This window comes from Budorcas taxicolor, chromosome 2, assembly GCF_023091745.1.
Source record: "Budorcas taxicolor isolate Tak-1 chromosome 2, Takin1.1, whole genome shotgun sequence".
Taxonomy (NCBI): domain Eukaryota; kingdom Metazoa; phylum Chordata; class Mammalia; order Artiodactyla; family Bovidae; genus Budorcas; species Budorcas taxicolor.
Genome location: NC_068911.1, coordinates 21,771,592 through 21,788,172, shown reverse-complemented (window position 1 = coordinate 21,788,172; position 16,581 = coordinate 21,771,592). Strand labels below are relative to the sequence as shown.

Below are 16,581 nucleotides of genomic sequence, written 5' to 3'. Positions count from 1 at the left end.
GCTCGGCTTCTTAAAATCCCAACAAAACTGAGACAGAGACGCAGGAGCAGGCTTTGCCACAGCTCAGGGCCCACACACAGGGGGCAGAGCAGCTGGGTTAGGGAAAGGGTGAGTGACAAGGGAAAAGCTTTCAAGAGCGTAAGAATGCCATCAGTCTGGTCTCATACCTTGAGGGTATAAAGTATTTCCATTAAACTGCCATATTCAGCAGGGCTATCTTTCTGGAGGTAATTATATTCTTGCCATGGGTTCTTGGCAGAGCTCTTCTTGTCTGTCAAGATGCTATCTTGAAAACCGGTCAGGCTCCGAGGGCTGAAGGAGTCAGAGAGATACTTCCCAGCTGTGGACAAAATCCTGTAATGAAAGCGATGGCCATTATGTCCTGAGCCACGTGTATGGAACTTCCTTCCTGGAGCATTCACGCTCCTCCCTGAATCCCAGGACCTCCTCATGAGGCACACAGATGCCATTCATCCTTCGGGAGGGAGGTGGACGTCAGGTGCACGATGAACACCAGACATTTTCATTTCCTGTTTTAACACGCTTTAACAGAATATGCCATCGTCCTAATATGACGCCCAGCCTCAGGGCAGCTGTCAATTCACTGCAATCCGGAACACTGTGCACTTTCTACATATGAGTTCTGTGAGCATCTCTTTGGAATGGTCAAAGCCAAGGGAGCCACCAGGCCAATGGTCACAGAGGCACTGGACTTGGCAGTGGGACAGCTCGTCCCTGGAGCTCCCTGCACAACTCTACCCACGGGACTCACGCTCTCATACATACTGGGCTTCTGCACTGCTTGTGCTCATCAGCACCAAAAAGCTTACTCTGCAGTTCAGAGAGACATATTGAGGGAAGTTGGCGCTTTCCTGAGAAGGAACAAAGCCTGCGGGGAGGTTCTAAGGGAAGATCAACCTCTAGCGTGGCTTGGGGAGTAGACTCTCTGTCTCTATTGAAGATGACCTCCCTTGATGGACGCTGAAAACCTTCGCTCCATCTGTCTCTATTGAAGATGACCTCCCTTGATGGACGCTGAAAACCTTTGCTCCATTTCTCCTGAGCCCAACTTCACTACTTGGCTCACACATTTATATGTGTAAAGGATTATACGAACCTGTGGGGCCAGGAGACTAGACATTGTTGTACATCTCAACCATGCCTAATTCCCCAACCCCTCCTTCACCGCGATTTCTTATGAAAAGCATAACTTTGGACACAGCAGCTTTTAGGAACTTACTTCTTCAAAAACAAATCCCATGACTTCATCAAGAAATGCCTGAATCTGCAAACAAATGCTGGGGACAGGATCCTCCTCAGGAACCAGAGCTGACACAAGCAGTTATCTGCCTCTGCCATTAAGGTCAAGTCAGTTTTCCCTGTCTCTTATGCCCACAGGTCATTCTGGTCGGATCTTTGTCCATGGAACCGTGGCCTGTCCCTGCCACTGCCTTACTTTCAAGTCTTCACTGTTTCTTGCCTGGACCACAGTGGCCATCCCTTCCTTGCTTCATTTAATCTGTCCTCGAGGGTTACTGGAATGATCTTTTCTAAATGCAAATCTGATTTTATCTTTTTCCCAAAGACCTGCCAGTGTCCCACAAGATAAAACTAAACATGCCTGGCATGGTACCCAGGGCCCTCCATCACTGGAGCCCCTATAGGCTTACAGACATTCCTGTTCCCGTGCCAACCACCCCCAGCGCAGCCCACACAGCATACTTCAGGCCCTTGCATGTCTTGCTCACAGGCTGCTGTGATCTGAAATGCTCTCCCCTCCCTGGTGCCCCTGGAAAGATCCTACCCCTTCTACAGGGACTGCTCTCCTGTGCCCAATCATACCCCTCAGGCCTCAGTCCTCTGACCTCACCAGCCTCTCACCTCTTATACATTTAGCACATGCTCTCCCATTCCTCTCCATCAGATGGTGAGGCTGAAACACACCAAGTGTTCTTCATCTCTGAATTCCCAGCACTTAGCCAAGAAGTTTTGTCTACCACCGTGGGCAAGAATCCCTTAGAAGAAATGGAGGAGCCCTCACAGTCAACAAGAGAGTCTAAAATGCAGTACTTGGGTGCAGTCTCAAAAGCAACAGAACCATCTCTGTCCGTTTCCAAGGCAAGCCATTCAATATCACAGTAATCCAAGTCTATGCCCTGATCAGTAATGCTGAAGAAGCTGAAGTTGAACGGTTCTATGAAGCCCTACAAGACCTTCTAGAACACCAAAAAAAAAAAATGTCCTTTTAATCACAGGGGACTGGAATGCAAATAGACAAGTTTGCTCTTGGAGTACAAAATGAATCAGGGCAAAGGCTAACAGAGTTTTGCCGAGAGAACATACTGGTCATAGCAAACACCCTCTTCCAACAACACAAGAGAAGACTCTACACATGGACATCACCAGATGGTCAACACCAAAATCAGATTGATTATATTCTTTGCAGTTGAAGATGGAGAAGCTCTATACGGTCAGAAAAAACAAGACTGGGAGCTGACTGAGGCTCAGATCATGAACTCTTTATTGCCAAATTCAGACTTAAATTGAAAAAAGCAGGGAAAACCACTAGACCATTCAGGTACGAACTAAATCAAATCCCTTATGATTATACAGTGGAAGTGAGAAATAGATTTAAGGGACTAGATCTGATGGATAGAGTGCCTGATGAATTATGGACAGAGGTTTGTGACGTTGTGCAGGAGACAGGGATCAAGACCGTCCCCATGGAAAAGAAATGCAAAAAAGCAAAATGGCTGTCTGAGGAGGCCTTACAAATGGCTGAGAAAAAAAGAGAAGCAAAAAGCAAAGGAGAAAAGGAAAGATATACCCATCTGAATGCAGAGTTCCAAAGAATAGCAAGGAGAGATAAGAAAGCCTTCCTCAGATCAATGCAAAGAAATGGAGGAAAACAACAGAATGGGAAAGACTAGAGATCTCTTCAAGAAAATTAGAGATACCAAGGGAACATCTCATGCAAAGATGAGCTCAATAAAGGACAGAAACGGTAGGGACCTAACAGAAGCAGAAGATATTAAGAAGAGGTGGCAAAAATACACAGAAGAACTGTACAAAAAAGAGCTTCATGACCCAGATAATCACGATGGTGTGATCACACACCTAGAGCCAGACATCCTGGAATGTGAAGTCAAGTGGGCCTTAGAAAGTATCACTACAAACAAGCTAGTGGAGGTGATGAAATTCCAGCTGAGCTACCTCAAATCCTAAAAGATGATGCTGTGAAAGTTGTGCACTCAATATGCCAGCAAATTTGGAAAACTTAGCAATGGCCACAGGACTGGAAAAGGTCAGTTTTCATTCCAATCCCAAACAAAGGCAATGCCAAAGAATGTTCAAACTATCACACAATTGCACTCATTTCACACACTAGCAAAATAATGCTCAAAATTCTCCAAGCGAGGCTTCAACATTATGTGAACCAAGAACTTTCAGATACATGTTCAAGCTGGATTTAGAAAAGGCAGAGGAACCAGAGATCAAATTGCCAACATCTACTGGATCATAGAAAAAGCAAGAGAATTCCAGAAAAACATCTACTTATGTTTCATCGACAACGCTAAAACCTTTGACTGTGTGGATCACAACAAACTGGAAAATTCTTAAAGAGCTGGGAATACCAGACCACCTTACCTGTCTCCTGCCAAATGTGTATGCAGGTCAAGAAGCAACAGTTAGAACCGGACATGGAACAATGGACCTGTTCCAAATTGGGAAAGGAGTACGTCAAGGCTATATACTGTCACCTTGTTTATTTAACTTCTATGCAGAGTACATCATGCAAGATGCCGGGCTGGATGAGGCACAAGCTGGAATCAAGACTGCAGGGAGAAATATCAATAACCCAGATACACAGACGATACCACCCTTATGGCAGAAAGTGAAGAGGAGCTAAAAAGCCTCTTGATGAAAGTGAAAGAGGAGAGTTAAAAAGTTGGCTTAAAGCTCAACATTCAGAAAATGAAGATCATGGCATCCAGCCCCATCACTTCATGGGAAATAGATGGGGAAACAGTGGAAACAGTGTCAGACTTTATTTTTGGGGGCTCCAGAATCACTGCAGATGGTGACTGCAGCCATGAAATTAAAAGACGCTTACTCCTTGGAAGAAAAGTTATGACCAACCTAGACAGCATATTCAAAAGCAGAGACATTACTTTGCCGACTAAGGTCCGTCTAGTCAAGGCTATGGTTTTTCCTGTGGTCATGTATGGATGTGAGACTTGGACTGTGAAGAAGGCTGAGTGCTGAAGAATTGATGCTGTTCAACTGTGGTGTTGGAGAAGATTCTTGAGAGTCCCTTGGACTGCAAGGAAATCCAACCAGTCCATTCTGAAGGAGGTCAACCCTGGGTTGTCTTTGGAAGGAATGATGCTAAAGCTGAAACTCCAGTACTTTGGCCACCTCATGAAAAGAGTTGACTCATTGGAAAAGACTCTGATGGTGGGAGGGATTGGGGGCAGGAGGAGAAGGGGACGACTGAGGATGAGATGGCTGGATGGCATCACCGACTCAACGGACCTGAGTTTGAGCAAGCTCCAGGAGACGGTGAAGGACAGGGGAGCTGGCATGCTGCAGTCCATGGGGTCGCAAAGAGTAGGACATGGCTGAGCAACTGAACCATAGAAGCACAGTGCTGGGCACAGAACAGGCGTTCCATAATTACTCTGTGAATGCCAGGTGGCCCTGGATTTGGTGAGCAGGGAGCTGAGAGCTGAGCTTTCATCTCTTCCCTCCAGGAAGTCAGCTCTCCTTCTCAGGGTCACTGCAGCTCATGCTTCAGTCTCAGGCAGCTAGCGAGTGGCATCATTCTGCCATCCAAGGTGAAGAAGAGCAGTTACACCGGGAATGTTTCAAATACTACAGATAACAGTTTAAAATGTCTGAATAGCGTGCTCTACAATAGAAACCAAATCCAACATTTTTAAATGTTGGAATAAACACAGCTCCAGCCCTAAGGCAATAATGGGATTCTTCCCTAGCCTCCACTTCAACCAGTCACCATGAGATGATCTCATCATTAGACTCTGATGTCCTGTTATCTGTATTTCCCAGTATTGTGAACTAAACCATGCAAAAATGAAAACTTGATTTCCTTATTCATTAAGAAGCATTTTCAGACTTCCCTGGTGGTCCAGTGGTTAAGAATCCACCTGCCAGTGTAGGAGACGGGTTTAATCCCTGATCCAGAAGATTCCACATGCCAGGGAGTGGAAGCCTGCTGGCCATAACTATAGAGCCCACGTGCCCTAGAGTCCATGCTCTGCGACAAGAGAAGCCCCACGTTCTCCACAACTGGAGAAAGACCTTGCACAACAACAAAGACCCAGTGAAGCCAAAAGCAAATACATTTTTTAAAAAAAGAAATATTTTCTCATGTTGTGATGGGCTCTAAGCTAGGCTTCGGTGCTTTCAGATGATTAAATACAACAGAGCCTGCCCAGAAGCTCAGAGATTAACAGGAAAGCCCAATATGTGCCAGTGCTGGGCTACCTGCCGGGCCAGGAGAAGGCAGTTAAGTCCACACATGATAAGGACGGAGGGACGAACATCCCAATTCCACCTACTTCCTCAACACATCTCCTTTTCTTGAAAAGCTGCTGCTCACGCCTCAGCCAGGGAAATGTATACATTTATTCTGGATTCTCCAAACCTCATCGCCCCACTGAACTGCCCTACTAAAGCTGTGTCCCAGTGAAAATGCCACTGTGCCAAAAATCGGTAGTGGGCACCATAAAAGTATAGAGGAGCCACAGCAACCTTCCTGCGTGTCGCCCGAGTTCAAGAGAAATCCCTCGGGTGATACCCAACTCGGCCTGGCTTCACTCAGCCCATAAGTCACAAAATGATCTTTGTCAAAATGATCACCTGCCTAGGTGATCTCTAAAGCCCAGTAGCCAATGTCACTCCTGTTGTTCAAGTAATCTGGAGTGTTTCGAGCTACCACGGCTGCCACCCTGGGGGAGTGGTCCTAAGTCATAGTCTGGGCTCTGCAGGTGAAATTGATGGGGAGATAAGATAAGTTTTACAGGCCAAACAGTTGGGCTCCCTGATTGGAATACAGATGGTGACTGTTACTCGTTTCCCTTTCCAGGCTCAGTGCTTCCAGAATGACGCCACATCTTAAAAAGGTTGCCCTGGATACACTCAATCTGTTCTCATCACACCAGAGAGCTCGGGCCAGGCACTCAGCCTCGCTGGGGTGCAGTTACAAGAGCTTGCTCTTTACCTATCTATGAATGCCCCATGCATTTTCTTAACCAGATCCTTCCTTGCCCTTTAGAATGTAATATTCATCTTCATTAAAAGATTAAGGCAAGCCTGTATGTTCTGACATGGTAAGACTTCTGATATGCACGCAGAGAAACACAAGTCTAAGGATGGACAACCATTTCTGAGGAAGGACGTGTGGGTGTGACATGTACTCAGGATGACTCAGCTGACATCCCTGTTCAAACACTGCTTCTTACTTGCATCACCTCAGACACAGCTCTTTCCACAAATAATTTCTTTTACTTAAAAAGCTATTACTGCGGCTTCCCCGGTGGCTCAGGGGTAAAGAATCCACCCGCCAGTGCAGGAGACACGGATTTGATCCCTGATTCAAGAAGATCCCATATACGACAGAAATACTAAGCCCATTCACCACAACTATTAAGCCTGTGCTCTAGAGCCCATATGCCCTGCAACAAAATAAACCACTGCAATGAGAAGCTTGAGCGCTGCAACTAGGGAGGAGCCCCCACTTGCCACAACTAAAGAAAAACCCGCACGGCCATGAAGACCCAGCACAGCCAAAAACAAGTAACTTTTTCTAGAATAAGCTATTACCTGTGCCAAATTCTAGGCCTCAATGTCTCTTCATGTGTAAAAATGGGGATAAGAAGAGTACCTATCTTTTTGAGCCCCCGGGATGACTGATGAGTTAACGCGATAAGGTTCTTAATATCAGAAGCTCAACAAATGTGACAGGGGTGGAGGGCTGTAATTGTTTTCTTCTGAAGAACTTTTAAGGTGAGATTTTCAGTTTTTACTTTGTATACTTGTGAACTTTTAATTTGTGCAATGAGTTGGACCCAGGATGTAATTACTACTGTAATTAAGAAAATAATAAGCTACATGTTTTTCTTTTAAACATGTAAATATAAAATGTTCACGTTTTTGTGCAGGCCCTTTGTGAACCCAGACCTAATTACCCTCCACCATAAGCTCCCTTCACCGTGTATACGTGTGCGTGTGTGTATACACCTGCATATGAATGTGAGCGTAAGTGTGCATGGGAGTAGGGAGGAAGGGCGCGTTCACTTCATCATTTATACTATTTACACACACTCCATTGTATGCCTGTGATGTCCTGGTTTTATTTGTTCCAGGAAGCCACATAACCTCTGTGCTGGGCTGTCTGGGAGTCATGAACCCCAGTAGCTGCTCATTCCACCCCACCCCACCCCCACCCCCACCCCTAGCAAGACTTTCCCCATAATGAGAGCCATCATGAAAAGTCTTGTGACTTGAAGGCAATCCATGCGGTCAGAAATGAAAGAAGACCAAAAGTTGTGAGAAGAAGAAATGACCAGCTCAGGCCCCTGACCCCAAGGGTGGTCTGACTTCCTTCCCCAGCAGTTCGCCCCTACCGTCCACCCAGTCTGAGGTCTCGACTTGCTTTTCACTTTGTACCACTGCCAGAAAGTCCCTCTTGCAGAGATGACTTTAAGACAATGAAGAATTATCCCAGAAAGAGGGGAAGGGACAGATGCTAGGCCCTCACACCACCTGAGTTCAGACTTCTTCCCCTGAACTCCTGCAGAACAGAGAACCCAGCTGCACTGAGACAATGAGATTCTGCTGAAAGAAAGAAACAAGAGCATCTGGGCAGCTGGAGCCCTCTGAGGGGTCCCTTCGGGGCAGGTATCAGAATGGAGAAAGGGACACAAGGGACCTTCCAGACCCCAGCCCAGAAATCCTCATTGCCACACACCCACTTTGCAACACAGAATCCTGGGGCAGAACCCAGACGGCAGGCTGGCCCGGTTCAGCCCGATTCTGTAGGTTGGCCCTGGGGACTTCACCATGCTTTGAACACCATTTCTATGGTGAAATTTATTTCGATTTCCAATAACTGACTCACAATTGCAGCAGGAACCCAGCCCACTGATAATTTGGAGATAGCATGTACTGTTTTCCTCAATTAGGCTGAGACTTTCATATCTAACTAAAATTATGTGCCCGCTGCCAAGCAGGCCTTGCTCCTTTTAGATGCTCAATAAATGCTGAATGGTGACAATACTGACGCCTCGTATCCTAGGTACAGAGAGCCCTGGAGCACTGAGGCGTCAGACTGTGCTGTGTACTCAATCAAGTTCTTCCCTAAACCTGGGCCCAGGGACCCACCCCCAGACCCCTCCTACCTGTTTGCCAGCTGCTGCTCAAAGTCCCCACATTGCCTTAAGAGCTCTCCACAGGTGGCTATTATCCTAAACAAAACAAAAAGCACTTCAAGTTTAAGCATCTGGAATGCTGACATTTACAGGACAAACACTGTCTCATTCATAAAAATTCTAAGTATTCAACCCTTTTTGTTGTGTGCTGCGTTGTGGGAAAGCAGTTAATCCTTTGAGCTCAGTCATGTCAGACTCCTCACAACCCCATGAACTGGAGGCCTGCCAGACTCCTCTGTCCATGGGATTTCCCAGGCAACGATACTGGACTCGGTTGCCATTTCCTTCCTCAGGGGATCTTCCCAACTCAGGGATCAAACCTGGGTCTCCTGCACCGCAGGCAGGTTCTTTACCTTTACCGTCTGAGCCAGCAGGGAAGCCCACTTAGAGGGCTGATCTGAAATGTTTCATTCATTAGTAGTTCACGTAAAAGGGAGATTCCGGTCCTTTCTGATATTCCTCTGTCATGGGTCTCCCTGCTATGAATCACAAGTCTATCCAACGTGATCCGAAATAATTTAACATGTCCCAGAATACAAGGTGGTGCTAGAGGTAAAGAGCCCACCTGCCAATGCAGGGGACCTCAAAGATCTGATCCAGGTTTGATACCTGGATCAGAAAGATCCCCTGGAGGCGGGCATGGCAACCCACTCTGGTATTCTTACGGGAAGGATCCCGTGGACAGAGGAGTCTGGCCAGCTACAGTCCATAGGGTTGCAAAGAGTCGGACACAACTGAAGCAACTTAGCACGCACACAAAATACTGAAGTTGCTCTTGGTTTTTGTCTCTGAGAAAATGGGTTGGAGGAAATTCCCTGGTGGTTCCGTGGTTAGGACTCGAGTTTCCACTGCTGAGGGCCTGGGTTCCATCCCTGGTCAGGGAACTGGATCCCACAAGTTTTGTAGTGTGACAAAAAAAAAAAACGGAAACAAACAAAAATGGGTTGGAAATCTTTTGTCTCTAAAATTTAAAAACCAAAATTCATTATTTAATGCTTGTGAGATGCCTGCTATTTGCCAGGCATAGAAGAGAAAACTGTTTTGATATTAGAATTATGTTCCATTCTGATCACATGAAAGGCAGATGAGTTTAATCCATTTGTTTCTGAGAGATAAGCCTGAATGATCATCACGTCTGAATTTAATATTTGTTTAATTTCCGAGTAATTTTATGCTAGGCCTCAAACTCCAGCCACTGAGTCCTTCAACACCAAACTATAATGTCAGGACAAATCCAAGGATTAAAAACATCTTAGGGCTAGTTAACTTTTAACTTTCTCTAAAAGTGCCTATCATCACCAAGATATCTAGGCATTCCATCATAAGAAAGGTTTATGAGAAAGTGAAATATTACATTCACATCAGGTACAACAGAACAACTTCGTGCGTAATATTTTCCGGTGTACCAAGCTGCCACAGCTGATAAGGGATATTAGCATCAAGAACATTAAATTTCATCAAAAAATAAAAGTTCAGATCAGAGCCCGTGAGGAGATATTCCAGATGGTCTTGGGAGGTCCAGGGTTTACCCTGATAAGATGGTTTTTGGACCCACGTGCACCATGGGTATCCTGTACATGCTACCTAGCCCAGGGGGTCAGGCAAGGAATGTAAGTGAGGGGAGAGCAGCTTGCCTTTCCAGAACACATGTCTGTGAAGAATGGTTGTAAGGAAAAGAAATTTCTGGATTGCTTTTTATCTCAGGCCAATAGTACAGCTGATAGGCCTCATAGGAGTGGGAGAACAGAACAGAGGACATTTACCTCGTCAACCAGGGGTTTCGGCTTCCAGCCCCAGGTAGAGGTCAAGGCCTTGGGGCGACACAGACCCAGTGCTTCCAGAGAGACCAGTTTTGACATGATGTTGGAAAGCTGGATTATGTTAAATCTGGTTTTACATGCTGGCAAATAATCTAAAAAAATTTTTTTAAATCCTGTGATCAAACAAAACTTGTCCATAGGTCAGATCTGGCCACTGGCGAGCATTTGCATTCCCTGGCTGGACATATCAAGGGCCAAATGCCTCAAGCCACTGCCAGTCACACTCAGATCAGACTTCAGGGTTTGGGGCAACAGGGTGTCTACCACGCAGCCCACACGTCACACGAGGCTACCCTGGAGCCTGTCCACAACAATTCAGGAGGGTCACCTCAGGTCCTTTCATGGAACTCTTATACGGCTCTTTGCAGGCCAAAGAGTACTGCCTTACCATTTAGTACTATGGCACTTAGATCCAGAAACAGGCTATAATCAACTGTGCATTTTCTAAAATATAAAAGCTCTAACTTACTGCAAAAACTATAGGCTAAGGGGGGAAAAAAATCTCAAGTCAGACAAAAAACTTTAATCACCAAAGGAGATGAGTTCCTAAAGAATTTCTGAAAATATTTTAAGAGCAAGACAGATCTCTTTGATGTTTGTTTTGTTTATTGGCTTGTTTGCAGCGTCTAGAGTGTTTGCTTTAAAAGGGGCAGGAGGTGGAGGAGACAGTGAAAGAGAAAAAAAACCCCACATTTATCATTTTTATACACTATTATATATATATGTTTATATATGTTTACTCCCATTTTACCTAATGGAATTCTGAAAAGCCGTCCAATCTTCTTGAAAAAGAGAGTTGAGAGGAGTATCATCCAGTCTGTGCTTCTTTCGTATTGAGTGAAGAGTACTAGTGAAGTCAGACACATACCTATGGGGAAAGAAAAATTAACAGTGGTATCATCATAAACTCTCTACCTAGAGACACCAGGAATTACAAAGCTTTGGACAAACCGCTAAGGAGAGCATCTTCAGAGGCTATCCTGCAAAGGGTTGTCAAGACTCATAAAGCCCTGACCACAAACAAATCTCTATGTAACAAGACGGTCTTTTTCATCTCGTAGAGCAGCTTTAAGAGATGTTCACGATGAGGGGGAAGGGGACGGCCACGAAGACCACAACTCTGTGACCCACCAGGTGACAGATGATGCTGGCAAGTCACTCCTTCATCCTAACAGAGGCATTTCTTTGGAAGCTAATTTAAAGGACTGTTTTAAAACATCACGGCCCCACTATAATACCTGACTGACACCTAGGATACCACAAGGTACTTCTGCAGCATTGAAATCCTTGAAAGTGAAAGTCACTCAGTTGTGTCCAACTCTTTGCGACCCCATGGACTATACAGTCAGTCCATGGAATTCTCCAAGCCAGAATACTGGAGTGGATATCCATTCCCTTCTCCAGGGGATATTCCCAACCCAGGGATCGAACCCAGGTCTCCACATTGCAGGCAGATTCTTTACCAGTTGAGCCACAAGGGAAGCCCAAGAATACTGGAGTGGGTAGCCTATCTTTTCTCCAGGGGATCTTTCCGGCACAGGAATCAAACCAGGGTCTCCTGCATTGCAGGCAGGTTCTTTACCAGCTGAGCTACCAGGGAAGCCCACTCCAATCCTTGAATTCAGAGTAAACAGCCAAGCCCATGGCTTGGGCCCAACCTTAGTGAAGCATAAAGCTGGATTCCAAACTGAAAGCCTCCCTCGCAGACTGTGCTGTTTGCTCGCGCCTACACCACTTACTTCTCTTCATCCCATTTATCACTGAATGGCTTATCACATCCCACTTATCACGGAACCCCAGGTATCACTAAATAGCTTATTTAATGTATGTGTTTCATGTTTATTGCTGTCACTAGACTAGAAGCTCTGGGAGAGAACAGGGACTATCACTCTGTGGCTCATAATTGTATCCCCGGGAATTAGCACACGCCTGGGCATTAGGGAGACATCCAGAAACAGGCTGTGAGGCAATGACAGACCTGCACTGCAGTAGCTAGGCAAGTACCGAGGTGTCTTTGGGCCTCAGTTTCTTCATCTTCAAAGTGGACTTGATGATGTCTTCTGCACTGCCTTCCCTGATTGCTTAGTTGGTAAAGAATCCGCCTGCAATGCAGGAGACCCTGGTTCAATTCCTGATGGGGAAGATCGGCTAGAGAAGGGATAGGCTACCCACTCCAGTGTTCCTGGGCTTCCACTGTGGCTCAGCTGGGAAGGAATCTGCCTGCCATGCGGGAGACCTGGATTTGATCCCTGGTTTGGGAGGATCCCCTGGAAAAGGGAGAGGCTACCTACTCCAGTATTCCGGCCTGGAGAATTCCATGGACTGTATAGTCCATGGGTCACAAAGAATCAGACATGACTGAGCGAGTTTCACTTTCTGTACTGCTCCCACAGTGTTGTCGTGATGACAAAATGAAATGAATGAAACAGAACACACAAAAGTTCCCTGAAAAGTATAAAATGAAAGCTGATGTGCAGTGGTATTGTTTTTATATATTGTAACTCCCTTGGTATCCATGAGGGACTGATTTCAGGATCCTGCCCCCAGCCAAAGTAGCAAAACCCACAGATGTTCAAGTTTTTAAAAAAATACAAAATGGTCTATAGTATTTGCATATAACCTAGGCATATGAAGGGCTTCCGTGGTGGCTCAGACGGTAAAGCGTCTGCCTGCAATGTGGGAGACCCGAGTTCGATCCCTGGGTCAGGAAGATCCCCTGGAGAAGGAAATGGCAATCCACTCCAGCACTCTTGCCTGGAAAATCCCATGGACAGAGGAGCCTGATAGTCCATGGGGTAGCAAAGAGTCGGACACGACTGAGCAAATTAATAATAATAATTAGGCATATGGACTTTCCTGGTAGCTCAGATGGTAAAACGTTGGTCTACAATGCGGGAGACCTGGGTTTGATCCCTAGGTAGGGAAGATTCCCTGGAGAAGGAAACGGCAACCCACTCCAGTACTCTTGCCTAGAAAATCCCACGGACGGAGAAGCGTGGTACAGGCTACTGTCCATGGGGTCTCAAAGAGTTGGGCACAACTGAGCGACTTCACTTCACTTCACTTAGGCACATTCTCCCATATACTTTAAATCATCTCTAGATTACTTATAATACCTAATACAAGGTAAATGTTATGTAAATTGTAAATACAATATAAATGCTATGTAAATAGTTGCCAGCATGTGGCAAACTCACGGGTAAATTCAAGTTTTGCCTTTTGGTACTTTCTGCACATTTTTTCCCCAAGTATTTTCAATCCACAGTTAGTTGAAGCCACAGATAAGGGATGCTGGCTACAGATGGCTGGTTGTACAGTTCTTGGAAGGTAAACAATAAACATGCCTTTGGGAGAGTACGGTAAGGAGGACTAGGGTGGATGGTCATGTGCTCTGGAAGCCAAGAGGCTCCCTAAAACCCACAACACCTGCACACATCACAGGAAATCTTGCTCCTCTCCCTTCCCAAACCATACGCTCTAGGGAGGACGGTGGATTATGAGGACCCCAGGCACTGCCCTGAAGAGTAAGTCTGTGTGGTGGAAAGAAAGGCCATTCAGAGAAGCAAGTGGACAAAACTGCAGCAGGCCACTGCGCTGAGGACAAGCGCCGGTGCTGCTGCCTTCACGGAGGCCTCAAAACGTAGCGCTGGAAAGCTATGAAACCAAAACGCCACGGACCCCTCCCAGAGACGTGACAGGTTCCCCTGGGGGAGGGGCAGGGGCCTCAGGACACACTGAGAGGGGGCTCTTGGAGGACATAATTGTGCTTTAGCTGAAGAAGGTTAAACATCTATCACCACCCTGCAACCGTGACAAGTACGTGAAGAGCACCCCGCCCAACAGTGCCACTGCGCTGCAGAAGCTCCTGACAGAGTCCCTGGGATGGTGAGCAGCTGTGGAGCATGGCAGGGGCGTGAGGTAGGGGGAGGTGGGTGACTGCTTAGCCCCAGTGGGGCTCACAGGTGATGTGTGCATCACACCACATTTTTATGGCATTCGTACCAAAACACTCCAGCTCTCTCACAATAAATGTTTCCAAGTGTCTCTACCATGCAAGGTGCTGTAATTATGTGCTTTCACTCAATATTCCCTGGGCTTCCCTGCCGGCTCAGATGGTAAAGAATCTGCCTGCATTGCAGGAGATCTGGGTTTGATCCCTGGGTTGGGAAGATTCCCTGGAGAAGGGAAAGGCTCCCCACTCCAGTAGTATTCTTGCCTGGTGAATTCCACTGACAGAGGAGCCTGGCGGGCTACAGTCCATCGGGTTGCAAAGACTGACTGAGCGACTAAGCACATTTACTTCTCACTCAATATTCACATCCACACAGAAAGGTGGTATTATCACCATCAGTTTCCCCAACTAAAAGATAACAAGACTCAGAGAGGTGCATGAACCCACCCAAGGTCCCAGCTTGTTAAGTGCCTGAGCCAGGATCTCAGCTCAGGGGGCTCCACCTCCAGGGCCCAGGCTCCCTCACAGCCAGAACACCCCTGACTCTGTACCACCCCATCTTTAACTATGGATTCTACAGCCTTGGCCAAATCCAGGTTAGGCTACCCTCCTGCCCTGCCTGCATCCTTCATCCTCCCTACCCCTCCTTCCTGAATACCATCCCATGCCCTCCCCACTACTGAACGAGGTCCCACTTGAACCCTGGGCAAGTCAGTATCACCCTTATTTCCCTGACTAATTTCATAAACAAATATCAGCTATTTTGGTACCTTCAAATCCTCCCCTTCTAGAGAAGGTGATCTGGCTTCATACATCCTTTGGTCCAGTTTGAATTTTTAATATGGATTTGCATTACTTTTTAAAATGAAGGAACTGAAGTAACCAACACAAGAACCAAAAATGAAAACATCACCAACGAGAACTGGGAGGAGAGAGGATATGAGAGGACCAGACTCAAAGAGGCCCAGTTCCTCACCTTTCAGGGTTGAGAGTCAAGTTAAAGGTGATAAACGAACAAATTTTCTTTAAAGTCTGGAGAGAAGAGTGAGAAGGCTAAGACTCCTTGAGCTCAATGCAGGGGCCCTGGGTTCAATCCCTGGTCAGTGAACCAAGATCCCGCGTGCCGAAACTGAGGACCAGTGCAGCTAAATATATTTAAATAAAAGACTAAAACTTGTGACTTCTGAGGAGAAGGACATGGGCAGGAAAGAAGGAAGACTTTTGCTTTTTTACACCTTTTTGTATTTAAATATATCTGTATTTTTGAAAGCGTTTTACTTTTGTTATTTTATAATAAAATTTTTAGGTCTCAAAAAGAATTATTTCATCCACAAAATCCTGGTTGGTGGCAGAGAAAGAGGTGAATTTTATTTGATTAAAACCTGTTGCTGATGTTTCTCTCTCTGGAGGTGCCGTCTGGGCTCACCTGCTCCCGCTCCCTCTGTGAGCAGGGCCCCTGTCCCCTCAGTATCTTCCTGTGAGCCGCCCTCGGAGGTGCAGACCGCCCGCGGCAGTGACCAACAGCACAGAGCTCACGGGGCATGTTCAGAATTTCTGGAATGACAAGGGCTCCCTAAACTTACGGCAGCAAAAGAGCATTCAGTTCAGTACGAGGAGTTCCTTGAGACTCAAGGCAACTTTATTTCAGAACACAGTCTCTTGCAGAGCCTGAGAATGTATCCGTCCATAAGCTAAACACTGAAGCATCTAACCTCCCAAGGGCCCTTTCACCTCAATCACACAGGTCAGAGAATCCAGCCTTATACTGAAATTTCTTACCTCTTCTTTTCTCTAAGTAAATTTAATTTTGGTCTTCCCTCTTTTCTTTCTTCTAATGGCTTTATCGCCTTTGCAATTCACAGAGCACACAAGTCAAAGGTTTTTATGCAGTCACAGAGTTGTGCAACCATCACCACAATCAACATTAAAACAAGCTTCATCAGCCTTAAAAGACACCCTGTTACCTTTTAGCAGACATCCTGCATCTCCTCCAAATGCCCCCCTCCCCAGCCCTTTTGTTTAGTTGCTTAGTCACGTCTGACTCTTTTGCGACCCCATGGACTGCAGCCTGCCAGGTTCCTCTGTCTATGGGATTTCCCAGGCAAGAATACTGGAGTGGGTTGCCATTTCCTCCTCCAGGGGATCTTCCTGACCCAGGATGGAACCTGCATGCCCTGCCTAGGCAGCCACTAGCCTACTGTCTGTCTCTATAGATTCGCCTGTTCTGGACATTTTGTATAGATGGAATCATATAACGTGAGGTCCTGTCTGACTGGCTTCTTCTACTGAGCATGATGTTTATATATTTTTTTATTTTATATTTTTAATTACACAAGAAATGTGTTAATTTAGTCTC

At 46.1% G+C, this 16,581-nt stretch overlaps 1 protein-coding gene across 1 annotated transcript in view; it reads right to left on the bottom strand.

Annotated features, from left to right (window-relative positions):
• Positions 1 to 16,581, bottom strand: part of COG7 (component of oligomeric golgi complex 7) — an 88,498-nt gene that overhangs the window by 28,145 nt on the left and 43,772 nt on the right. The window contains exons 10-12 of the mRNA XM_052663529.1: positions 11,025 to 11,141; positions 8,424 to 8,489; positions 168 to 354 (exon numbers count right to left, since the gene is read on the bottom strand). Of these exons, the coding sequence (XP_052519489.1) occupies positions 168 to 354; positions 8,424 to 8,489; positions 11,025 to 11,141 (370 nt within the window). The remainder of the gene's footprint in view (positions 1 to 167; positions 355 to 8,423; positions 8,490 to 11,024; positions 11,142 to 16,581) is intronic.